Source organism: Fukomys damarensis, unplaced genomic scaffold, assembly GCF_012274545.1.
Source record: "Fukomys damarensis isolate Sample0158 unplaced genomic scaffold, DMR_v1.0_HiC HiC_scaffold_14, whole genome shotgun sequence".
NCBI lineage: Eukaryota > Metazoa > Chordata > Mammalia > Rodentia > Bathyergidae > Fukomys > Fukomys damarensis.
This window is the reverse complement of record NW_022900926.1, coordinates 52,715,729-52,743,540: the sequence shown is the minus strand read 5'-3', so window position 1 is coordinate 52,743,540 and position 27,812 is coordinate 52,715,729. Positions and strand designations below refer to the sequence as shown.

The following is a 27,812-nucleotide window of genomic DNA, read 5'->3' as shown; positions in this document are numbered from 1 at the left end:
ATAATATATTTAAAACACACAAGACAAAACAACTGGATCTAAATAAAGTCCCTTATCTGGCCCAAACATGTACTTTTTTTTTTTTACCTTCTAAATGATGGAAGACGTCGGATGTTTTCACATTGGTTAACCGATAAAAATTTTATTCTTCTCTTGGCATCTGGGAGACTGCAGCACAGAACACTCAAGGGCTGGGAATAAAAATGTTCTAACAGAGAAAGCTGAAAGAAATGTGATATTAAATATATTTATTATATTTTGGTAGTACTTGTTTCATATTTGCTCAATTGTAAGGCTTTTTTAAAAAGCAGAAGTATTATAGCACTAATAATATATTTAATAATGTCACAACACTGTAAGCAATACATAAATGGCTATATGCCTCTAATATTTCTAAAGCTCCAATTTTGAGGACTAGGTCAAAATGGCAATCTCAATAAACAAACTAAAAGAAATTAACATGAGTGGATAGATAAGCTATCTGCAGAAGCAACTCACAATAACTGAGTTGGTTCTTTGAAAGATTACATAAAACAGAAAACCCTTAGCTAACCTAAACAAAAGAAAGGAAAGTTCCAAATCCATATAGTCAGGAATGAAAAGGGTGAAATAAAAATGAATCCTGTAGAAATCCAAAATATCATCAGCACCTACACTTTGAGAACCTGTATTCTAATAAGATGGAAAATTCTGACGAAATGGAGAGATTCCTAGTCACATATGAATTACCAAAACTGAATCAAGAACTTATAAAAATAATAAAAAATCCAATATCAATCAATGAAACTGAAAAAATAATATAAAAAGTACCAACAAAGAAAAGCCCAGGTCCTGACAGATTCACTGCTGAATTCTACAAGAACTTTAAAGAAGATCTAATGCCACTTCTCCTCAAATTCTTTAATGAAATTGAAAGAGAAGCAATACTTTCAAATGTATTCCTGGAAGCAAGCATTACCCTGATACCAAAACCAAAGAAAAGTCCAACTAAAAAAAGAGAACTACAGGCTAATCTTAATGAACATAAATGCAAAAATCCTCAATAAGACACCCACAAGAGAATGGAACATATCATCAAAAAGATTATACACCATGACCAAGTAAGATGAATCCCAGGGAAGTAAGGATAGTTGAACATATGCAAATCAATAAATGTAATATATATTAACAGACCCAAGGACAAAAACCACACAATCATCTTAATAAATACATAAAAATGTTAGACAAAGTCCAACACTCATTTGTGATAGAAAAAAAAAATCCTAAAGAAAACTGGAATAGAGGTCTACAAAAATATTTTTGGGGCCAGGGATTTAGCTCAGTGGTTCCCCTGCAAGAACCCGAGTTTGATCCCCAGTTCCAAAAAAAAAAAAAAAATTATAGTCCATGTTGAAAAACAACACACATTAGCCAGTAGAAAAAATTAAGTGTTTTATATGGAGGAAAAATACCTAAGAGAAATAATTTATAATCTTAAAAGCACTTTACTATACTTAAAAGTACAGTATATATACTTAAAAGCACTGTATTATCCTATTACACTTTTGAACTAAAGGTACCGATATACAGGTTTTAATAAACTTGACAAAAAGCATGTGTTCACAATGACTAAACTTTGCTAAGGTAATTTAAGTAACTGACAAAAAAAGAAATAATATTAAACTTTAAACATCTAGAGAATGTGAGTCTTTTGTGTTAGAGCAAATGTTAAGTTAAATTCAAGAATTGGCTTCTGATAATTCATGTAACTGTAAGGAAAATGATTCTTGATATCAGAACACATAACATACATAAATACACATATGTTCAAGGGTCATCAAATTCTAGATACAATCTGTTTTTCTATGTCCCAGGAACTATGAACATTTTTTATTTTACATTCTTAAAGGGATATTAAAAGAGAGGCAGCAGTAACAGTGACCACATGTGGCATGTAAAACTAAAAATATTTATTCCTAGCCCATTACAGAAGTTTCCTGACCACTAACACAGGGCACTTCTTAGGTAGAAACACCATAAGATCTCCTCAAGTTCTTAAAAAAAGTCCTTCCATCCAGTCCATCCCCAAAATGTTTAAGAATCACTGCAAGAGAGCTCCTTTCCAATATTGTTATTCTAATTAATGCCTTCTCCACATTTTGCTGCAAAGTCGTGGTAGAACCTTGAATAAAATAATTAGAATTCATTGTACTTATTCTAGAATTTGTCATTTAAAATGATTTAATTATCATAGTAAACAGTCTGAAAAAACATTCAAATTGTTTAGAATCACTTTAGAATTAAGGTGTTTTTAAACACCTTAATGTCTTCTTACCTGAAGTCCTTTTACAAAGTTTTGAATTGAGAAATCATGATATAAAAAGATGTTGGTCAGAACCTGTAACACTTTCTCACTTATTTTAAAGGGAAATTGAGTTGTAAGAAGTAGCTGAAAGAGATTAAGGGTGGGGAGGTAGACATTCTTTGTTACTCTTGACTTTTCATAAATATGAAGTACAAATAATATGGCAAATATGAAATATCTAGTTTTTCATAGGTCAAACATCAACCAAAATTTTAACTGAATTTATTCTAGTGTAACAACAAAAAGTAGCAATTCATACTATATATCCTCAGAACCAAAGATGTCCACCATCCTCAAATTTCTAATTTTTAAGAACACTTCCTATTAACTATATAAAATTATTTTTCTTCATACCAGAAGCCACTAAAAAATCTGCGCCTTTGATAATTTTTGAGAAAGATTTCTTTCTCATCTCTTCGGATTCAAGTTAATACAGAAAGATAATTATGTACTTAGTTGAAAGAGAAACAAAATTAATAATTTTTATTTTTAAAATTTAGAATAAATTTAAATTATTTGGTTAATTTTCAATGGTTTACAGTAATGTTCTACAACTTAAAATAAAAAAGTCATACAACTCCCCTGACAAGGGGAAAATGAATCCCAAAGCTATATCCCCAACATTAAAAAAAAAAAAGATTCTATTTTGAGATAAGGTCTCATTAAATCATCCAGCTAGTTCTTGAACTTGTGATTTTTCTGCCTCCACCTCTCTAGTAGTTGGTTTTACAGGCAAGTGCTACCACTCCTGGCTCATATTAGGCTTCTTAAAAAGAAAAAAGGATAATGACAGAAGGCAACTGAATTTGACTATGACCATGAAGTGTTAAATATTATAGGTGAAAAAATTTTCCAGAAAGGGTCAACAGATCAGGTGACTATCACTTTTATGGAAAAAAGGGTATGGTAAAAGTGGCTAATAAATAAGTGAATGGGTTGTCATAGTTTATTTTATACAACCAACATACATACAGTTTAAGAGTATAGGAAAAATTTGTTCAAGTTCAACATATTTTTCCAGGCAAAATACTCATACCTGTAATTCCAAGGGAGGCTGATGTGAGAGGATTATAACACTGAGGTCAACCTGGGTAATTTAGTGAGATCCTGTTCTCAAAATTAAATAAAGGAAGGATGGATGGACAAAGGACAGGTGGACTGGGGATGTAGCTTAGTGGTACAGTACCCCTTATGTTCAATTCCCAAAATCATCTCCACAAAAAAAGAACTGCACTTCTTTTTTAGATAGAAACATTATGGTAACTAAGATCTGAGAAATTTTTAGTATTTATTTGTTGTCAAGAGCAGCAAGACAGTTTAAAGAAAAAGTTCACTACAAACTCCCAATCATTTTATATAAAATGTAAGATCAAAACACATTGATAGTGTTACTAAGTCTACAAATCCTGTACAAACTTATTCTAAAAGTCTATTTTTCACTGAATAATAAAAGATAGATATAAATATACAGATATACCCATTTTTTTATGAAGTTTGTATTTTATCTGAAGAGACAATTCTATTAAAAAAATCATTCTAAGACTACAGAGTCATTACACAAAAATATTAAAATATGTAAAGGAATAGTATAATACTCTAAGAAATAGAGGTTTATCATTAACCTTTGTATGTACAGTATATTTCTGGCAGTTTTATTTTCATCCTAGGTCACTTGTAACACTTTTTCTTTTTACCTTGTCAAGGACTGTAGTCAGGTGCTCTTTGCAAGACAAAGATTGGAATAGTTCTATACACAATAGAGATGAGACTGCATGTGGAAGCAATCGGTGGATGATAATAGGAGATGTGGCGATTCCAAAAACTAATATTAGTGGGAATTCATGTAGATGTTGACTAGTTTTCAAAAAGATGCAAAAGGTGAAATTCCTTTAGTAAATGTATTTCAATACATCACATTTCAAGACATGACCAGCTTTATTTTAATGTCTACTTTATAAGAGTGCTGATGAGCATCATTCCAAAATACAGTATTCTCTAGGTGATTCATTTTTCTGGTTATGTAGTTCAAACCTTGTTATTTCTCATTCTAGTTCTGAAATCAATTAATTAGTGTATCCTTAAAAAAATTTTTTTAACAGCTCTAGGGATTGAACCCAGGGCTTTTACACCGAGCTACATAGTCTTGGGAGAAAGGTAGTCTTTTTTGTCAAAGAGGATATTTAGAGAAAATCCATTTTATACAAATCTCTATTTTTCTGCAAAATCCTATTTTTTATAAAATGTATGTGTGCTTGCTTCACCATTCCTTAGAAAAACAACTTAAGACAGGGCCATGCGCCATTCCATCTGGCATAAATTTTGTGTGTAACTAAGCAATACCTGAGTCACAGGATCTGTTCTGTTCAGCAACTAGGACACCTTAAGCAGTAGCCAACTGGGTTAGACTGTAAGGCCATGCCTCATACCAAGGGGGCACAGCATAATGACAACAGTAGGTCAGGACATAAAAACCCAGCAGACTACGTGTATGCTGGCTAGCTTTGTTTTAGCTTGGGCAAGCACTTTTCTGCAGAAGTAAAGCCTTGCTGAGATACTCCCAAGGTTTGTTTCTTTGTTCTGTTTGTGACACCAGAAATTTTGTGTCTAACAATTTCTAGGCCTTTGTTAGTTTAGTTTTTTTTTTTTTTTTTTTCCAGGAATCAAACCTGTGTCCTTGCGCTTACAAGGCAGGTGGTGGGACCACTGAACTAAATCCCCTACCCCCTTTGTTAGTTTTTGAGACAGTGTCTTCCTAAGTCACTAAGTTGCCCAAGCTAGGCTCAAATTTGTCATCCTCCTGCCTCTGCTTCCCAAAGTGCTAGATTACAGGGTATATCACCATGTCTGTATCCTTTCAACGTATAAACAGGTCTACAGAGATTCTGAAAGATCAAGTGCCTTACCTAAGGGTATCCAACTTTAACTGTTCTAAGATGTGTTAGATAACATTCAGTTAACTTCTCATCTACAGTTTGGCCTACAGTATTCCTCATAATTAGCCATCCACTCTATGCTTTCAGAGTTCAATGACACGAAGACCATTAATTTTTCAAAGGAATGCATTCCATTTACAGTCATCTGATAAGACACTATGTTACCCAGCCATAATAGCCAAGAGTTAGAACTTTGCTTACACATACATAAAACACTGGTGTATTGTGTGTAAGTGTGTGTGTGTGTGTGTGTGTGTGTGTGTGTGTGTGTGTGTTTGAGAGACAAAGAGGGAGTATCCAGGCTGGCCTTGAACTTGTGACCCTCCTACTTTGGGCTCCCAGAATGTTGGGATTACAGCATGTGCCACTGTGACTAGCTATAAGGTATCTTCTTATTTTATTATTTTGGTACCAGGGATTGAACTTGGGACCTTGCACTTGCGAGGCAGGTGGTGGCACCACTGAGCTAAATCCCCGGCCCAGGTATCCTTTTTTTTTTTTTTCCTCATTGAGTTTATTGGTACATTTTAGGTATACAGTACAGTTACATTCATCATTGGGACCTTGTACCTTTACATGACAGGTCTTGGTTCTCATTTTTTCCCCTTGTCCCTGCCCTCCCTTCACCCCTCCTCCCCTCCCCAGGTATCTTTTTAATGTACATCATTAAAAAATGTTATATCCCTTCTTTCATTCTTATCTCAAGAATATTAAACACAAAGGACTTCTATAGAGTAAAACAGTACTATTTTTAAGGGCCATTGCAAGTCAGAGTCATCTGTACCATAGTTGTTCTTTTTTCCTGTTCTCTCCTGTTAGTGACTGTTCTTTAGTATTTCAGTTGTTTTCAGTTCCACCTTCAATAGCTGTAAAGCACCTGGATTCTCTTATTAAGTTTCTTTAATTAATTTATTTATTTATTGGTACCAGGGATCGAACTCGGGTCCTTGTGCTTCTAAGGCAGGTGGCAGAACCATTGAGCTAAATCCCCAGCCCAAGTCTTTTTTTATTTTTGATAGTTAAAGTAGTCCTAAATCCTGGCTCCTAAAAAGAGAGGGCTTTTAAATTTTTTTATTTTTTTTTCACTTACACTTTACCGTGCACTCTCCCATCATAATAAGCAGTTCATGTTAGCATTAAGATAAGCCCTAGAACAGGGAGGGCCTGGGGAATGGCTCAGTCAGAGAACTTGCCTCTCATTCATGAGGCCTTAGGTTCAATTACCAGGACATCTCCCACTTAAAACCATTTAAAAACAGTCTTAGGATCTAGATCTGTGAGTAGATAGGGGAAAACAACCTACACTATCAAAATAATAATTTTTAGTGTTAGTAAATTGTAATTCAAATAGTGTTTAAGCAACTGTAGCCATAACTAAGAAGGCAAGTTGACATATAAAAGATGCCAAAGTACATTCATTATATTCCAAAAGATATATACCACAGGAAATGCGTGGGATGTGATTTTTAAAATAAGGTTACTTTAATTCTGACTTCTACAGTATTGCCTGGAAGATCCAATGATACTGTGAAGTTTCTCACTAAAAATATTGTATGAAATGATTTTATTTAGAAAATATTCTTGCTTAGTAAAGCTAAATCCAACTTTGAGCTATTCTATAGTAAAAGAAAATAAGGCCCAATAAAAGTATCTCAATCTGTAACAGTTTACTCATTTAATGGGCAATAAGACACAGGCAACTCTGATAAGATAAACTATATTTTATACCACATTATTATGTTAGTTAAAAATAGGCTAGTAATCCGGAAAGCTCAAGCAAAAGGACTCCAAGTTCAAGTCCAGTCCACTCCACAGAACTCAGTGACTTAGTGAGAGAGAACTTGTCTCAAAATATTTAAAAGGGGGGAGGGGCTGGGAAGGTAGCTCTGTGTGAAGACCCTACGTTCAGTCTGCAATACTAAATGGCAGGGAGTTGGGGTAAGGGTGGGGGAATGGGAAGTGAGGAACAGGCTAAGTGTCTTTCTCACTCTTGGGTCAAAAACCAAATGACAACTCTTAATAGGAGGTCTTTTAACATTCAATTATAAAGGACTTAAAGCAGTCTAAATTCCATTCAATTGACTTTAAAATGATTATGCTTAACTGAAAAGCAGAATTTTCTTAAAAGAGAATTTTGCATAAAAGTCAAGTGACACACCAACTACCTGCTGATAATTATGAAGTCTTGAAGTACTTTTGTGGTGAAGCTTTCCATATCCTTTAAGATAAGCACAACAGGAGGAGACTGCCATTGGCTAGACGTAGTCCTCTTTTTACTTGGCATTTTTGGATCTGTCTTCTTTTAAGTCATTGTGGAAAGAAGGAATTAAAAGTAAGCCTTACCACCCAAACAAGGCTATAATGCTAAATCATTTGGTTTATTTCCCTTTTCATTCCACTGACAGGTTTCTTTTATTTTACCATATAATAAAGAGAAATTCATTCCAACAGTTACTAATGGAATCTTTCTGTGTCTGACACGGGAATAATAATAAGAAAAAGGTTCAGTAAAATCTATAACTCATGAAGTATTTATATTTTCTGCTGAGACAATGATAAGAAAAACACAGGAAGAGGAGAAAATTTTCTACAAAATTGGGATTTCCTGTTGGTAGAAAGTATTTTTAATTAAAAAGCAAAACAAACATGTTACTTGCTGCTCTGCTATTGTGACTTTCAAGCTTGAAAGGGGCCCTAAATATCACCTAGCTCAATTTAGGTAACTAGAAATAGTGCTTGATTTCTGGAAAATCTGAAATTGTTGATAAAATGAAAATATTTTGGTAAGCATTAGACATAGTTTAGTCTCTATCTAAAGGAAAACAAATCTTCACTTATTACTTCAGCCAAAAAATGGACTGGAAAATATCACTACAGTATTTTCTGCCTATACTATCTGTTTACACAGCTTTATAGACGAAGGCTATAGTTTTACAGTGCAGTTACCTAGGAATTATCAATTTTCATTGAATTGTCAGACTAAAATTTAATTTTAGGCATCTATTTGGCAAAAACATTTTACTTAAAGAGCTGATTCCACATGAACTGTAAGAATGGAATTAAGAATTATATTTTTAAAAAATAACACTATTATTTCCCACAAGATTAGGTTGACAGCAGTACCTGATAGCCCGGTTCTATTGTACAAAAACAAATACAAAGAACTTAAAAGAGATAATATATTGCTAAAGATAGAATCTGAAACAGAACAAACTCTTGATATTTTCTTTTTGTCACTAGATGACATTCTCCAACAAATACAATGTCACTGTAGGAACTTAAGCCCTTACCAATTAGGCTGCATACTAGTAAAAGAACACTTTTAAATTCTAGTTGTCTTAGAAAAAAGTGCCACTAAGTTGATATCTAGTGGAGCATCAACATATGCTTCTTAAACAAAAAAAGTAGACCATTTAACACAATTCCTAGTCCCATCAGTCATACGCCAATTTTCTGGAAGAAAATCTTCAGTTTACCTTTGTGACAGTCATATACCAACTGGAAAGTGAATCCATTGAACAATGTGTCTTTTTTTGGGTGACCTGAATACTTTCCCCTTCTTTGGGTTTCATATCTACAGAGCAGTCCATTAACTGTGAGACCAACTTTTGCAAAAAATGTTTCATATCTGCAGAATATAAAAGAAAGTCTTATCTTCTCTTAAAACAAAATTAAAGTCCTTGAAACTTCTTGATCAGTTTATATTACATTAGTTGGGTAGAATACATCTTTTTATTATTTAATACCAATATAATTAAAGTAACATTTAACATAGTAAGTATTAAGGCTCAGTAGTAATATCTCCTTAATATTTAAATTTCATTAGCTAATATTAACTAGACCAAGTACGTGTATTATCTATAATGAAAGTACTATTTAAGTAAATATAAACATGTAAACTGTAATTTTTTTTTTTTTTTTAGACAGGGTGTTGCTATGTAACCCTGGCTGTCCTTGAACTCATGGCGATCCACCTGCTTCAGCCTCCCCAGTGCTGGATTATAGGCACGTGCCACCATGCCCAGAAATTTTTGGGAAATGATAGATACTTAAAAATTACACCAGACACAAAAGGATTTCAAAGTCCCTTAAAAAAATCATCAAAAATGTTATTTACATGAATTATCTTACTGATTACAAATCTTCATTATCCTTTTTAAAGACGTCTTTTGGGCTCTTAATTTCAATCAGTTTATTAATATGAGTAATATAAACACAGAAAAGTTTAGTATCAGTCCAAATCTAAACAAATTTTACTAAGTTACTAGTTTTTACTAAGTTTACTAGTTACACATTCTTTATGACTTGATGGCTTCAGATATTCAAGATCGGCGCTTCCAATAATTTATTTTTACCACAGCGGATTTTCAAAATAAGAAAATTACAGTAAATATGAACCTATAGAGTTTAATTTCTGTTGGGTTAAATAAGAGCTCACCATTTTCCAATTCTCAGCTCCCTGTTTCAAATCTTTATACATATTAAAATTTCACTGGGTTAAGGAATACATCTTGCAAAAATGCATGGATGACTCTTGGCAGTGAATCTAATACAGCATATGGCAGGAATGCAACCAGAATAAAGGCAGCAACATTTAGCAATAGTCAAGATTATTCTGAGGACCACTAAATCTCACCCTGACAAATATGTAGCACTGTGTTCTTCCCACAAGAAAGAGAATAAGAAGCTGAGAGAAAGAGGGGTGGCGGAGGGGAGGAAGAAAGAGGAGAGACAGAGAGGATCAGAATTATTATGTTAACATTTTACCAATGTAATTACAACATTTATAGTTTACCTGGACAATCTTTAGCTTGTAAAGAGACTACATACGGTGTAATATTATTCTGAAGGGCCTCTGTTAGACTTCTGAATATTAAATCATGATCTGTGACATTCACACCTATGGGACAATATTCAGTATTACATCATTATTTTTATTAATAATTTAACAACAAAAGATACTTAGCATATCAAGTATATTACAAGTAAAAATATTTTTTAAAACATGATTTGTAACAGAATCCAAGAAAATACACTGCATAAATGAAGAAATAGCCATTAATAACAGATTATCTAAAGGTACATGCTATATTGATGCTACGGTTTGAATTCTGAAGGCTCTGCAAAGGCCTACAATTGAAGGCTTGGCCCCTTGCTTGTAGCATTTACTAGACGGTAACAGAACTTTCAGAAGGTGGGACCTAGTGGAAGTCAGGTCACTAGGAGGATACTCTTAAAGGGGACATTGAGACCTTGGGTCCTTCATGTCTTTTTGTGCTCCCCAGCTGCCACAAGTGAGTAGTTTCACTCTACCATAAGCTTGGCCATGATATATTGCCTCAGAATGGGCCCAAAAGCAACAAGTCAAATGACCAAGTACTAAAACTTCTGAAACCATAAGTGAAAATAAGTGTTTCTTCCCTATAAATTGAGTATTGTAAGCATTCTGTCACAGAATCAGAAAGCTAACACAACTGATGTGTCCAGAAAGGCATTTAGCATAATTTTTTCTTAAAAATAATTTACTAAGGATGTGTAGCTGACCTCTGAAGGTATCTTAGGAGTAATTTCATTACTTTCTCAAATTAATAAAGAGTTCTTTAGTCATTCAAATGTAAGGGTTCAGGTGGGCGTGGTGGCGCACACCTGTAATCCCAGCACTTAGGAGGCTGAGGCAGGAGGATCGCTGTGAGTTTGAGACCAGCCTGAGCTACATAGTGAGTTCCAGGTCAGTATCAACCTCATAGTAAGACTTTGTCTCAAAAAAACAAAAAACAAACAAAGAAAAAAAAACAAAACAAAAAACCAAATGTAAGGGTTCACTATGGAATCTAGCCTTATCCTTAAGCTAATTTAATAACAGGTGAATCCAACCATAACATGAATAACAATTATAGTACGAAGAAGGTAAAGTGTATACTAAGCTGATTTCTGCAAGAAGAGTAAAACTGAAACTGCAAAGTTTTGGTATTTATCAAACTCATTTTCATTTCTACAAATCAGTTTTAGAATTACTTTACACAGTTAATCTAAGTTGGGTAGAAATTTCGCCAATACTTTGGGAATAATGTTGCTGATACCTTCCCTAGCATAACAATCTGTGATTTCTGGACAGGTTTTTGGCACATAGCAGTTATCAGCAGTATTTACACATCTTCAAACTGCTTGACACCTTTTGTTGTTAAAATTTCCATTACTTGGGGGGAAAAAAAAAGGAAATTTCAAAATCATTCATGCCAGCAATACATTTTCCCAGGAAAGCAAAAAACTAAATATTATCACAGATCATTCTTTTCTGTTTTTCAATTTCTTCCTATTACCAGCAGACTATATTTGACTATGTTCATGGGCCCAGTGAAGAAGGAAGTTGTGCAACTGCGCTCATATCCTGTACAAAATACTTTTATGGAATCATACTATTTTATAAGCCATGATTGTAATAATTCATCTTTGAAAAAAATTGGGAGTTCAGTGAAACACTGGCTTATCTCGTCTTTTATAAATTGATTTCAAAAAAGCTATTTAATTTTTTTTTTCCTTCTGCCTCAGCCTTTCAAGTGCTGGTATTACATGTATGCACTACCACTGCTGGGCAGCATTATGTTTCTTAAACAATAGATCTGTTGCAAACAAGATAATCACAAAGTCCTTTGCTGGAAAAAAAAAATTCTCAGACCATATTTTGAAAAATGTGATTTCTATTAAGTTTCTGTTTTCTTTTTTGGCAACAGGAGAACAGGTCCTTAAACCTCTCACAACTACTTATCTTTTTGGGGGGAGTTGAGAGAGGGACTCACTATGTACATGAGACTGATCTGGAACTCACTATGTAGCCCAGGCTGGTCTCGAAATGCAGTGATTCTACTGCCTCAGCCTCCCGAGTGCTGGGACTACAGGCATGCGCCACCATGTCTGCCTTATCTTCTTCATTGTGCCTCAACCTACTTCCAATTGCTGTAACCTGGCAGCACAGAAACAAACTACCCAACAGTACAAATGAGCTATCCATAAATGGAAGCAGGGTTTAAAATTATATGGCAGGCTGCCTTGGAAAATTGGTCCAAAACATAAAATTCACTCCACTGAGTCTTATTTCTCAGAGTGGTACTGGGCATCAGCTGCAAGGTTATTAGAATTGCAAGAGTCAGGCCTCACCCTACACCTAATTAACAAAAATCTGCATTTTTAATGAGACTCTCTCTGGTTCTTTGATACAAATTAAAGTTTGAGAAGTATTGTCCTGAATATAAGAGTAAGAAGTAACAAACAGAATTAGAAATGGTATTAAAAGAGAATTTCTTATCTCAGAGTCTACTAGTCAAACTACTATTTTTGCTCTAAATTAATAACAAATTTGAAGTGAAATGAAAAGTGTGCTTGGAATCCAAATAAATTCTGCTTTGTCTTTCAAAAGGACTAAAAAAAAATTTGCAGGGATAAGGGTATATAACTGACAGAAAACATTTTCAGCATGCTTGAGACCTTGAGTTCATCCCCATTAACCTCCTACACCTCCAAAAATGGTCAAAAGGGAAAAGAAAAAGAAATGCGCTAATATTCCAAGGGCCTTTTCTGTATATAGTTCATCCAAAACCTTTCCTAGGCAAAATTAATATAATAATCTGAATTGAAAAACTAAGCACAGGGAAGTAAAATTTAAAAATTATATTAGTGATTTCTTTATTGCCCAATCCAAAACTTGTATTAATGTCATAATACACACAAGGAAGAAAGGATAAAAGCAGTACAACTCCTCTTCTGACAATAAACTGAACAAAATACTTACTGGAAATTGTGAAAGGGGGAGGAGGGAAAAGGGAAAAAAATCGATAAAAGAAGGAAAAAATGGAAACAAAGCTATCAGAAATAGGGAGGGTTGAAGAGAGGGAAGAGGAATGGAAGAAAAAGGAATCAAACTATATCATGTACTGATGAATGTATATTATGTATATTTAAATTATACCAATAAAATAGATAAAAATAAGAAAAAAATTTACATTTGCATGATTAGTATAATGAATTTTTATTGGTTTTAAAGTATGCAAACTATAGTTTAATTCTATAAACAAAAGATACAAAAAAAGAGATTTGAAAAAGTTATTATTTACTATTCTCAACAATAAAAACCAATAAGAAATGCATGAATGCAAAAACAGATATATACATACCAAGAATAAGAGCAGCTGTTGGAATTTCTTTAAGTTTTATCTGACAGGCCCAGTCTCTTGAATTCTTCTGAAATCCAGAATGAGACTTTTGCAGAAATTCAATCAGATTGTCAAACAGGTTTTTATTTAACTCCTCCTGTAGTTGCTGTAAAGCAAAATACTTTATGAGTTACTACCATCAGTAGCATTCTGATGTATCTTTCCTAGTGTAAGGAAGTTTCAAATTTTCTTTTCCTTTGAACATTCAGTGACTTTAATCTATGAAATAAACTGGAAAAATAATAAGGAGGAAAGAAAGCGTACATATGCGCTAAGGGAAGAGATTTAAAGAAAAAACTTATCATTTTCATATTTCTAAGTGAGCCACACATAAAATAAGACTCAAAGAAAGGGCAAGATGGTTGAAGCCTAAATTACATTTTGGGTTACAGAAACAGGAACTTAGAGATAATGAGGGAGGGATAACAGGGTGGGAATGTAGCAACAACACATATTACAGAAGGTTAGGTGGAACATGGACCAAACAAAGGAGGTTGGAGGAGGAGGATCACAAATTCTAAACCAGCATAGGGAGCTTAGTAAGGCCTTGTCTAAAAGTAAAATAAAAAGGCTGGGGATTTGGCTCAGTGGTTTCACAGTCTGCCTTGCAAATGCAAGGGCCCGAGTTCGATTGCTGGTACCACAAAAAAAAAAAAAAAAAAAAAAAAACACAAAAAAAAAAAAAAAAAAAAGCAAAACATCAAAAGTAAAATAAAAAGGATCAGGGAAGTTGCTCAGTGGTAGAATGCTTGCCTAGCCGCCTGTGCCAGGTCCCGACCCAGCCTCAACAGGAGGGGAAGAAAAAGGAATAAAGAAAAGAAAAAGAAGGCATCTATATGGCAATCTCCTTTGGCACTACCCTTAAACTTTTTCTTATGAAAAGTTCTTTCCTAGGTAAATATGAGATATGAGATAGAAAAGCTTCTGACTTCACCCACTCTACTAATGTTGGTAGATGTAAATTTCTTTTCGCAAATAGTTTTTCAGAGACATTCCTATGTGTGTAACATCCTGGAATAGCCATCTGGAAATGTGAAGAAGTATATTTTGGGGTGAACTTTTTGATCTCCCTTACTAGTTTTGGAAAAATATTTGTCATGGATTCAATTCAAAGATTACATGTAAAATGGTAAAGAGATGGATAAAATATAAAACAAGTTTTTTCCCTTAAATCTCTAACAACAGTGCTTTGTACTTGTTCATTAAAAATTACTCTCAGTAGATATGACTCTGATGAGGTGAAGAAGAGCACCAGGGAAGGGTAAAGAAACAGGGAAGGCACAATGGGGATGAAAATTATTGAAGTATGTAATGTGCATGTACCAAAATGAAACACATACCAAACAGTATACCAAAATGAAACACATTATTCTGTATTACTAATATGTACTAGTAAAAACTTCCTTCATTTATTCATTTAAGTTACTAATCCCCTTATGAACGCCAACCTCTACTTTAAAAAAGTAATCAGACAAGAAGACATAATTAAAATGCAAGGTGGTAAAAAAGCCAAGTGTAGGACCATCTAAGCTACGCAGGTAGTGCATTAGACCCAAAGCATCAGCAAGTGATATCGGTAAAAGGAAGAAAAGTTAAATTAGAAGAAATGGGGAGTTAGGGAGGAATAAAAGCACCAATAATCTGGAAAACCACAGATACAGATAAAGTTAAAAAAAAAAAAAACCTGAGAAATGTAGGAACAAGGCTAGACAACTATGTAAAAATTTAGGCCAAGAAAAAAATATATATACGGTGCTAGATTTTGGATTTTTTTTCTAGTGGGGAGAGCCACTGAAAGGATATGAAGGAAACATGATTAAATCAGGGTTAAGAAGGGTTAGTCTGGGGCCAGGGACTTAGCTCAGTGGTGCCACAGCCTGCCTTGCAAGTGTAAGGTCCTGAGTTCAATCCCTGATACTAACCAAACCAAATAAAAAGTAAAAAAAAAAAAACCTGAGAAATGTAGGAACAAGGCTAGACAACTATGTAAAAATTTAGGCCAAGAAAAAAATATATATACGGTGCTAGATTTTGGATTTTTTTTCTAGTGGGGAGAGCCACTGAAAGGATATGAAGGAAACATGATTAAATCAGGGTTAAGAAGGGTTAGTCTGGGGCCAGGGACTTAGCTCAGTGGTGCCACAGCCTGCCTTGCAAGTGTAAGGTCCTGAGTTCAATCCCTGATACTAACCAAACCAAACCAACCAAACAAACAAACAAACAAAACAAAACAAAGAAGGGTTAGTCTGGCAGCACTATGAAGCCAGAATAAAGGATCAGCAAGGCTTTACTGACAAAGGGAGGTATAAAAACGTATGGTACACAATGAAGGTAGTCCTAAGAGGGAATTTTATAGCTGTGATATGCCACATCAGAAAAACAGCAAGCTCAAATAAATAACCCACTGATGCACCTTAAGATACTAGAAAAACAAGAACCACCCAAACCCAAAGAAGGAAATTATAAAGAGGAGAGCAAAAAACAATGAAATTGAAACTAAAATACAAAAAACAGAAAAACTCAATAGCAAAGTTGGTTCTTTGAAAAATTAAACAAAATAGACAAACTCCAAGCCAATCTTACCAAAATAAAGAAAAGACACAAATCTATGCTATTAGAAAAGAGAAAAATGAAATCACAATAGATTCTGCTGAAAAACAAAAGGTCACTGGTAACTACTTGAGAAACTGTACTCTACTAAAATGGAACAGTCAGAAGAACCGGACAAATTCCTAAACCTTGTGAACTCCCAAAGCTCAACAACAACAACAACACAACAACAACAAATATATCTCCTGAATAATTCAGTATTAGTGAAACTGAAGAAATTAAAACAAACAAACAAACAAACACCTACCATCCAAGAAAAGCCCAAGTTCTGGTACATTCACGGATGAATTTCAAAGAACTTTAGATAACTTATGCTAATATTCAAACTCTTCAATGAAATGAAAAGAGAAGCAGTTTCCCCAAAGTCATTCTTGGAATTAAGCATTAGCCTGATTCCAAAAACAGAAAAGGATCCAACCAAAAAAAAAGAACTATAGGTCTACCTCTTTAATGAACATACATTACATATGGTACAATCCTGAGTACAATCCTGTACTTCAAGTTATACTGCATTACAAAGCTAGAGTGATTAAAAACAGGATAATATTGGCAAAAACAAAAACAAAAACAAAATAAAAAAAAAAACCCAGACTAGGGATGGAGGTTTTAGCTCAGTGGCAGTGCACCTGTTTCACAAAGTGCAAGGTCCTAAGTTTGATCCCTGGAACTGGAAAAAAAAAAGAAAGAAAGGGATGGGAATGTAGCTCAGTGGTGCTGTGCCTGCCCGACAAGTGCAAGGTCCTGAGTTCCATACCCGGTACAAAAAACAAACACACACACACACACACCAGACTTGTGGATCAAAGGAACAGAACAGAAACAACTCCAGACAAACTCTGCTACCTTGTCTTTGACAAAAGGGCCAAATAACTTCTCTGAAGGAAAGATAGCCTCTTTAACAAATGGTGCTGGAAAAAGTAGCTATCTCCATTGTTGGTAGGACTGTAAATTGATACAACCATTATGGAAATCAGTATGAAGATTTCTCAAACAATTAAAAACAGAAATTCCCTTTGACCCAGCTATTCACCTAGGCATTATTCCAAGAGTTAAAGACATCATATTACAGTGATACATGCACACCCATACCTATAGCTGCACAGTTGATAATAGCTAAATCTTGGAAGCAGCCTAAATGCCCATCAAAAGATGAATGGATAAAGACAATGTGGTATATATATATATATAATGGAGTATACTCTGCCACAAAAAAAGATAAAACTTGAGGTATTTATAGGGAAATAGATGCACATTAAGACTATAATGGTCAGTGAAGTAAATCAGACACACAAGCTTAAACATTGCATGGGTTCTCTTATAGAAGAAAGTGAATATATAAATAAAGTAAAAAAAAAGACAGAACAGGAAAAAAAAGAAAGAAATAAAGTTACTGTAAAGCCAGGTGTGGTGGCGCATGCCTGTAATTTCAGCACTCAGGAGGCTCAGGAAGAAATGCTGTGAATTCAAGGCTGGCCTCAGCAAGGCCCTGTCTCCAAAAAAAGGTTGCTGCATCCCAGCATGAACAAGGTATTTAATAGTGTATCTTGATTTAGTATAACTGTCTTACTTATTTTGTATTTTTAAGGTTTTATAAGATAAATAAATGAATCTGATGTTGGCAAAGGGGGAAAGCATACGGGGGGTAAAAAGAATTGAGATGTGTTATGTACATGTACCAATTCCCTACAATGAATGTAATCATTATATACTGCAGACATATACTAGTAAAAAAAAAAATCAAAAACTTCTGTAACCTGGCATAGGGCTGGATTTGCCTGAAGGGGGGACTTTCCCAAAGGGACTAATCTTGCCAAATGAGCTAATGGCAGATCAGAAAGGTATGGCAGGGGAAAAATATGATGATCCAGGTTAAGGAATGAAGAGGGTTAAACTGGAAACCAAACTCAAATCATTTCAAGGATCCCACAGGATACATGAATGAACAAAGTTGCTAGGTATAAAACTGAAACTGGGGAGAAGTAAAAATAAACGTGAAAATACATAATTCTCCCCAAAGCATTAAAAAAGAAAGCTATTAACAATGTACTGGTCAAACAAAACGTCAGCTCATGATGTTGGCCCTAGACCTACCAACTTGCTATGCTGAAGAAATTTTTCAGAGGTGGAACAAAAAGAAGAATGTAACAAGATGTGAGGATGCAGAAGTAAAGGAGTTTAGAATAGCTTTATTTCATAGTTGCGTAAATTGTTAACTGAATGGATAATTTAAAACTGCTGCCACTGAAACAAATATTCTTTGCCTTAGTAGCTAGCACATCCTAGTACCTTAAGCCACACTTAATATTTGGAACTTGAGTTTTTGTTTTGCTTTTTCAGGATATTACAGATTGTGCTTGACCAATAGTTCCCATATTTTAATAAAGTTTACTCTTGTAAAGTGATGGAAAGTAACAGACATAAGATTTACAGAATTAGAGCAAGGTAAACAAAACAATATTCACCTCAGTTTCTGATTTCATCTGTTGCCATATCCAGTGGTAAGTTTCAAATCGAAGCTTACTGTCTTCAGACTCATTTATCCCTTTATTAAAATAGTCCTCTAAAAACACAGAAAGAAGTCAGTTTTTTTTTTTACATAGCAGAAGTTGGAAACTGTAAAAAGCCACAAAATAAGTAATGGGGTTAATTTTTTTTTCTGTTCATCAAAAAAATGTAACATTCATATTCTTTGTGTTTAATTTCATATATATGTTAGTTTTTACCATATTAAATATATCTTAAAACTTAAAACATCTTAATTGTTGGATTGTATTTCTATCCTTTACTTTTGAATTTCTAGCAGTTTGTATTTAATGGCTTTTGGGTTAAAGTATGTACATATTTTTCATTATTTGCCTTATCCCTATGGCCTCATACGTTGCTTTATATATTCGCTTTCAAGTCTTCTTGATTAAATGACTCTTCAAACTACTATTCTTATATTTTTATTCCACTGTCATAGTTGTCTTTTATTTAGCCTATATTATTTTCTACACTATTTTTTTCCAAATGTCCTTTGATAACAAACCTTTTATTACTATGGTGTACAAATTTTTGAAACCATGATTCACATTAAAGAATATTTTATATCATGATATAACATACACACACTTAATAAAAACAAAAAAGTTACACAGAACAATCTTATCCTTCTTAAGTGATAGCAAATGTTTTGTTTCATGGCCCACTACAATGATTTGATAACTAACATGTAGGTTGTGACCTGCTGTTTGAAAAACCACTCATTAGAGTAATCTAGACTCTCCTGAACTAATCCTTTTCAGTGTAAATACTTAAATATACTTGGAACTACTTGGTGTTTGTTTGGTTTGGGGTTGTTGAGGCGTGGTCTCACTATGTAGTTCAGCTGGCCTTGAACTCACTATGTAGCTCAGGCTCACAGTGATCCTCAAACTCAGTGATCATGTTGCCTCTGAGTGCTAGGATTATAAGTACGCACCACCACATCTGGCCGACTTGGAACTATTTTTGAACTCTAATTTTTGTTCTACTAAATTCGATTCTATGCCCACATCAATATCGATCTGTTTAAATAATTATAGCTTTTATACAAGGGTTGACCAAATTTTCAAGTTTATTGCAGGAAAAGATGCACTGTCAAAAGTGATGATAGTTGGCCCTGGGATTTAGCTCAGTGGTTCCACCGCCTGCCTCTCAAGTGCAAGGACCCAAGTTCGATCCCCAGTACAAAAAAGAGTGATGATAGGTAAATGTGTTTGAAGTCAGGGGGAATATTTTGAGGGGAATTAATGGCAATGTCTTTTACTTCAGTGAATTTTTAAATTTAAACATTCAAAGTAATTTTTGATCACCCCTGTTGATCAACCATTTAGCCAATTTTTGTCAAACAAAAACATTAATGTGTCTCCTCATCCATCTTACTCACCCACCATGTTACTTCTGCTTCTCCCCCAAAGTCAAAATGACCATGAAAGGTAATTTTTTTTGGTACTGCGGATCAGGTGGCAAAACCACTGAGCTAAATCCCTGGCCAAAGGGTAAATATTTTTAATTTTTTCAGGACACCAAAGCAGTTACAGTATGTAACTAAAGGTACTCATGAAAGGAATGCCAGAACTGTTTCTTAAACTGACAAGAATGATGGACTGTGTTCAAAGTGAAGGGTAATATTTTGAGGGAGAGTAACAGTAATGTTTTACTTTAATAAAACATTTTTAAATTTAAACACTGACCATGTTTTGATCATATTGCATGTTAGTGACAATTAATACAAATTCTTTCCCTGCCACCAAAATTTTTCTTTTTTAAAAAAATCATAGACTAACTTGTTAAGTTATTTTTATGATAATTATGTCACTTTTCCAAATACTTACTGTCATTCTGATTAAATAAAGTCAAGCTTATAAATTGGGAGAAAAATAACACCTTTAAAATATTTTTAAAAACTGACACACAAGAATATTACAGATCTCTTCCTTCAAATATTTTACATTCCTTATAGTTTTCTTTCCTTCATATTTTTTATTGTATAATGCTAGATATACAAAAGCTATGCAAAAGCTACAGCTTTCAAAGTATTACATTTCTTCTTTAGAATTTTATAATCAAGTTTAGTGTTTATAGTGTGGAAAAGAAAATTCTCTTTCATGTTAAGGAACTTTCCTTTTAATCATAGTCAATTCAATTTTTAAATATTGATTTTTGGGGGTGAGGTTTGAGACAAAGTCTCACTTTGTAGTTCAAGCTGGCCTCAAACTTGTGGCAATCCTCCTACCTCAGCCTCCTGAGTGCTGTGACTACAGGTATGCACCACAATGCCCCCCTCTAAGTACTGATTTTTAATTGTATCAAACATCTTAGAATATACCAATCTTCAAGTGGTAAAACAGCAAAGGTATAATATTAAAATGCAAACAAACAAAAAAAGTAAAGAGAAAATATTAGTAAGAGACAAAACAGAGTAATAAGGGAAGCTTAAACAGAACAAAAATCACTTTATATTGATAATGGGAAGAATCATAACTAAAATGTTAAATGTCAATCAAGATGAATTGTTGCATGCAGAATAATGCTGTATCAACATACATACTGATGGTGGCCTGCCTTGCAAGCGCAAAGACCTGAGTTCAATCCCCGGTACCAAAAAAATAAAAAATAAAAAATAAAAAAATAAAAAAAATAATGAAAAACTCTTAGAAATTGAGAACAATAGCAGTAAGATACTGTAACTTATTACTGTGTTTTCACTCAGACTTTTATTGGTCAGGTTGGTAAAAAATAAGTATGTAAGCACTGAGAGGAGCTAATGAAAGTAAATCTCATTGCTGTCCTCGTGCTTCATTTCAGCATGACCATACTATATCATGCCATACCAGCACTTGTGCCAGTCCCTCTGTCTAGTTCATGCCCAGTTGTTTTGTTGGTTGTGCAGTCATCCACAGAATACTGAGACGGAGTTGTCAGTCTTAGGGACATCCCCAAGCAACAAGTCGGGACAGATGACAGGCAAAGTGCAGAGCATCTTTCTACTTCGCCAGGCAATCTATTTCATGAACTAAAGTCAGTGAAGGTTAAGTGCTAAGAAGTGGATATGTTTTCCTCACTCCTATTCCATCTGTTTTATAATCAGGGTCAATTTCTCCAAGATTTTCATATTGTATTTTGATTGGTCTTAGATTTGCACACACTCTCAAAACCTAAAAATTCTAAAGCAAAGTTCTAATTATATAATTGGGCACATAAGGTTTACTGATACTAAAAACTATAAATAAATCTTTTTTTTTTTTTTTTTGAGGCAGAGTCTCACTATGTAGTTAAGACTGACCTGGAACTCACTATGTAGCCCAGGCTGGTCTTGAACTCACAGCAATCCTCCTCCCTCAACCTGCCAAGTGCTAGGATTATAGACATGTGCCACCACGCCTGGCGTAAAAACTATAAATAAATCTTAATAAATTCTAGCTGAAATTCAACATAAAAAGTTCTGAGCAAGTATGTGCCTTGTATTTTAAGAGGTGGTATTAAACAGAGGTTAGACCTTGGGTGCTGGAATCCGACAGGTTGGGCTCAGACCCTTCTTCTACCACTTTCAGCATTACAAAACTGAGAAAGTGCTATGTATTAGTTACTTTTCTCTCATTGCTGAGACAAAATACCCAACACCCAAAGTTAGAGGGAAGGGGTTATCTGGCTTACAGTTCATAGAGGTTTTGTCCATAATCACTGACTCTAAGGCAAGGAGGGCAAAGAGGCTTTAAAGAGGAGAAACAATATGGAACACACATAACAAAGGCAACAAGGGACCTTCACTGCATCTTTTGCCTCTTTCTTCCCATCCAGACTACCAGGATTAGGGCAGTGCTAAACCACTCATTCAAATGTAGTATTTTAATACTCACACGCCCTTAATCCCAGCATCCCACATTCCAGATTGTAGAATGTTATCTCTGACCAAATGAGGCCCTGGGGGATATCCAGACTGAAACCATAATGTGCTCTTTGCACATTTTTTTTTTCTTTGAATTTATTGGTACATTTTAGGTATACAGTACAGTTACATTCATTGTTGGGATCTTGTACCTCTATATGACAGGCATTGGTTCTCATTTTTTCCCCTTGTCCCTGCCCTCCCTTCACTCCCTCCTCCCCTCCCCATCTACAAACACTTTATTTCCATCTTTTCATTATCTCACATTTTTTCTTTTCCCTTATTACCATTCCCCTACCCATCCCACCTTCCCTACATCTCCGGCCCATTTTTTGCTTTTTTTGGGGGGGTGGTACTGGAGATCGCACTCGGATGCTTGTGCTTTCAAGGCAGTCGATGGAACCACTGAGCTAAATCCCCAGCCAAGCTTGTTATGTTCTGATACAAGTATATCCTCACTTCAACATAAGAGAACATTTCTATCACTACAAGAAGTTTCCTTTTGCCTTCTGGTAATCAACTTCCCCTACTTCATCCCAGGACACTACTGAGATTTTTAAAGAAAATCTATTTAATTAAAAAAAAAAATCAGTGTCTTCTCCTACCAATATAGGTACCAGATTGAGTGATTAAAATTTACTCCCTTAATGCATATGTGGATCAGTAAATGATTAAAACTCATTCCCCTAATAATTTAGTTTCTTTTAGTTGTGATAAAGAGTGAGATCAGTGTTAAACCCCTGTGTGCATAAAAGGATGAAAAATGCAAACTGGTGGAAAGGGTGTAACGATTAAAAGGCAGTGAATACAGCTGACTTGAAAACATTTAGCAGATCCAAGAGCAGAATGTCTTTTACTGCTCATTCTTGGCTTTTTATCCTTTCCCTTGGGCTACCAAGAGATGGGAGTATCAGAAGAACTACAAGGCTAAGGTAGTAACAGTCTATGGTAGCACAAGGTATTTATTAGTTTCACAAAGTCCTGCATGTTAGTTTTTAGGGGCACAGAATGAGAATAAGAATAGATTTAATAAGACAGTCTTGGCCCTCATTTTATTTATTTATTTATTTTTTGGTACTGGGGATTGAACTAGGGTCCTCATGCTTTCAAGGCAGGCGGCAGAACCACTCAGCTAAATGCCTGGCCCTTGACTCTCATTTTATAAGATGAAGAGAACTAGGGAAAGGCTGAACAACAGGGCTAGTTAAGGTCAGGATCATTTTCCTTGTTCAATTAGTTCTAATGATTCCATAAATGTGTGCTTCCACAACCTGGGAGAATTACTGTAAGATTTAGAGCAAGATGTGCCAATGTATGATGCCTGCAACACCAGCTACATAGGAGGCTGGGGAAGGAAGATCCCAAATTTGATCCCAGTCTGAGCAAGTTAGTAAGGCTCTGTCTCAAAATAAAATAGAAAGGGCTGTAGCAAAAGAAAAAAAAAAGACCCAGGACCTTGGGCTTTTTTCCTCAACATGTACTGGTGTACACAGCACTCATCCCTAAACTGGAACACACAACATCCTATTTAACATTTGTGTAGTTACTAAAGCCATCATTATATGTTCTACAGGATGATTTTGCTTTATAGTGCGAAGTTTATTCATAAAATGGAAAGCTACATCAAACTTTTAAGCATGTTCAAATTTCCCCATAAACACCATGTATTTAATCCATGAATAATTTTTACAATTTTCACTAGAAATATGTACATTTGTACCCTTTTCTATTGTAATTTTCCATGTATTACTAAATATTTTATTTGCTACATGTATTATTCCCATTGGTAGAAATCTATGTTACTAAACAGCATTTTAGTAAAAATGTTTTGATTCTTTGATCAGGCATCAGTATACTTTTCAAGCAGAAAATCACTTTCGTTTTCATTTCTAAAATTGTACATTAAAAAACAAAAACAGAGAAATCATCAAAATAAACTTATTTTCCAATCTGCCTTTTTGAAGATATGTCTATATTCCCTTTGGGAACACAACCCTGAGTGTACCTTTATTCTTTTAACCAATGCCTTGGAATGTAACGTTTACATCAACATGGTAAACAAGTCAGCTTAGAAAAGAGAATTATTAAATTCAATTAGGATTAGTTTTTCAAGTTTAAGAAGACTAGGACGAAGAAAAAGTAATAAATTTCATGTTAAGAAACCTTACCACCGAATAGTTTCTCTGGTGTGAATAAAGTGTAATAGTACATAAGATCCTAATGAGATAACTGACATTGTGAAATGGGAAGAAAAGGGCTAAAGGTGTAGGGAAGGTGGAATGGCTAGAGGAAGGGAAAAGAAAAAAATGTGAGAAAATGAAAAGATAGAAATAAAGTGTTTGTAAATGGGGAGGCGAGGAGCGGGGTGAAGGGAGGGCAAGGACAAGGGGAAAAAATGAGAACCAAGACCTGTCATGTAGAGGTACAAGATCCCAACAATGAATGTAACTGTACTGTATACCTAAAATGTACCAATAAACTCAATTAAAAAAAAAAAAAGAAACCTTACCTGTTGATACAGAGATCTTTCTCTTCTTGAAGTTTGGTTTAAACACAAAACAGCCCTATGAAATAAAGAAAAAAGCGTAAAGTCAAAATAGTTAAGGAATAAGCTTACAAAAATGATTAACCAAATATTTTATGAATTTTTTTTTTTTATTTAAGTACCAAGCTAACCGATTGCACCACTGGAGCTCAATGAATATATTTTTTTTAAAGGGGAGGTAAGAGACGTTTCTTTCAGGACCTAAGAAATCACATCACTTTTCTCTGAATTAAAGAAGTAAAAATATTAAACTACTATTTATTTCTTTACCCTTCCTCCCATGGGATGCTGTTACAGACTTTTGGTTTTTGCTCTGTGGGACCTGCGGCTACAGGCAAACAAAGAAAATAAAAGCTGATGCAATTTAATTCCATTAAGGTTCCATTTTTATTAAATGGGAGAAATAACACTAATACTACATATTAAAAATGAAGTTCAAGAAGGGTGATAACAGTGACATTCTTCAATTTAAAAAAGTATTAAGTAAACTCTAAGCATCTTGTAGAATCTTGATAGGAAACATAATTTTGGCTATGGTTTCACCCTACATTTTCTTTCAACTGATAAATTCTTATTTATTTATCCATTAAAACTGGACTGAAAATTCACATTTTCTGGGAAACCTTCCCTAACTCTCTAGTCAGAAATGCTCTGACATCTCACAGTATTTGAACATAATTATTTCTCTGTTTCAAATCACTTTCATTGTATTATCATTGTATTATGGATCTGTCTCTCCAAGTAGACTGTGAGCAACTTCAGAGTACACATTGTATTTTATTTATAAACATTTCCCTAATGTTTAGGACAACACTAACATGTACATTTAGTAATAAGCATACAGAATGAATGCTTATCAAGTAATTTTCCTGGCCATATTTAGTTTTTATAGTATCAAATTGGACTGTGGTACATTGTCTCCAGAAGTTACTGGTTGGTCCTAGTGCATCCTACTAAACTTAAAGCTGTATTTTATGGATAGCTTCTTAAAGATTTTCATTGATGCAAAAGATTTTTAAAAAGGATGAGAAATATACATATAAAATGTCATCTCCGGATAGTGTTAAAAAAAAAAAAAAAGGCAGTTCTGCAAAATATAAAGTGCTCATTTGGGTCGTAATTTCCAAATTAAGAATTGTGCCTTATATTCTTATATGTACAACTAATAAAATTTTATGAAACACGTACATATTTATAAAAACCACTTGGTAACATGACAAGCTTTTCAGTGAATCCTTTCCATATAAATCTGTAATTCAAGAAAGGAAAGAGCAAGATACGACGAGTCCCCAGAATGGACCCTAATACAAGGGAATGATCGCAATATGATTATAACCACTTTGAACTGCTGGTCAAGTAATGGTGTGTGCAATGAAGAAAGAACATCTAGGAGGATGGCCAACAGAAAATTTCATGAGGAAAGAGAAATATAAATACTTAAGAATGATCCTTAAATGTTCTTACTTTTGTACAGTATATTTCATAATCTCCCAATACAGCCATTTATGTTGTAACATCAGAAATACTTTCCTGAAAAAAAACTAATGTTCTGCAAGATACACACATATACATGGTGTTACGCAACAATAGGATTGGAAGATAGACCACTCAAAACCTATGGAACTTTATAGCCATAAAAATAAACAGTAATACTCCTGATAAAAACACAAGTACAGTTAAATCTCTTCTGGCTTTTTATCAAGCATCACAGTCTTTAATGCTTCAAAACTTTAAACTCAGGACTGTACATATTCCTTGAGATAGTTTTGGAAAACACTGCAGACTATTTTAATCAAAATTAAAAATTGGATCCCTAGTTTAGCTTTCATCAATCCCTTGCTGGAACACAGGGAGAAAAAGAAGCCTTGACAAATTCTGCATTTTCAGTTTCATCAGCAAACTTAACTTCAGGGGTTTCCTATTGTATACTTCTCAGCCTTTTGGCTAAAATCGAGTTTAAAGGACAACCAAAGGCCTTACTTTTACATGACCCAGAGCAGCACAATCCAAAAGAACTCCCTGCAATGATGGAAATGTCACATATCTTCTCTGGTACAGTAGCCATTGTTGTGAGTGGTTAAGTGTTTGGAATGTGGCCAGTGCAACTGAGGAACTGAATTTTAAATTTTATTATAATTCAAATTTAAATAGCCATGTGTGGTTAGTGGATACTACACTTGGCAATGCAACTTTAGGATTTATTTTCTCAAGAGTCTTGCTTTGTAGTTTACGCTGTCCTTGAACTCACTGTATAGCCCAGGCTGATCTCAAACTCTTGGTAATTCTTTTGCCTCAGTCTCCTGAGCACTGGGATTATAGGCGTAAACCACTACGCCCCGCATTTTTTTTACCAATTATACTTTGACTTGCAATCCCTTGCCATCTAGGCTGCCCATATGAAGAGGGTTCATATATGATTTAACCCACTCCAACAAACATATATCTGCGTTTCATTTTTATACTCATTTGACCTAAAGTTCCTATTCTATCTCTACCCTCTAGAGATTATACTGACTTTCCAACTTCTTTAATATGCCACTTTACTTCATGTTATTATCTCTGCTGTTCATGGAACCCTGTGCCAAACTCATTTTTCAGGTCTCAACTAAAATGTCACTTTCTCCAAAAAGCCTTCACTGACCCTTACCAATCTACATAAAGCTCCTCCCTCTTTTCTTTTTCTTCCTGTTCACATTGTCATGATTTATGAGCATCTGCTTATTAATATTTTTCTTTCTTATAGGAAGTCTTTTTTTTTTTTTTT

General features: G+C 34.4%; 1 protein-coding gene across 3 annotated transcripts in view; it reads right to left on the bottom strand.

Moving 5' to 3' along the window:
• Positions 1-27,812, bottom strand: part of Orc3 (origin recognition complex subunit 3) — a 61,378-nt gene that overhangs the window by 32,918 nt on the left and 648 nt on the right. For all 3 annotated transcript variants that reach the window (XM_010633265.3, XM_010633266.3, XM_010633267.3), the window contains exons 2-10: positions 25,013-25,067; positions 18,557-18,654; positions 13,446-13,590; positions 10,073-10,177; positions 8,754-8,905; positions 7,443-7,576; positions 4,039-4,198; positions 2,315-2,428; positions 88-221 (exon numbers count right to left, since the gene is read on the bottom strand). In XM_010633265.3, the coding sequence (XP_010631567.1) occupies positions 88-221; positions 2,315-2,428; positions 4,039-4,198; positions 7,443-7,576; positions 8,754-8,905; positions 10,073-10,177; positions 13,446-13,590; positions 18,557-18,654; positions 25,013-25,067 (1,097 nt within the window). The remainder of the gene's footprint in view (positions 1-87; positions 222-2,314; positions 2,429-4,038; positions 4,199-7,442; positions 7,577-8,753; positions 8,906-10,072; positions 10,178-13,445; positions 13,591-18,556; positions 18,655-25,012; positions 25,068-27,812) is intronic.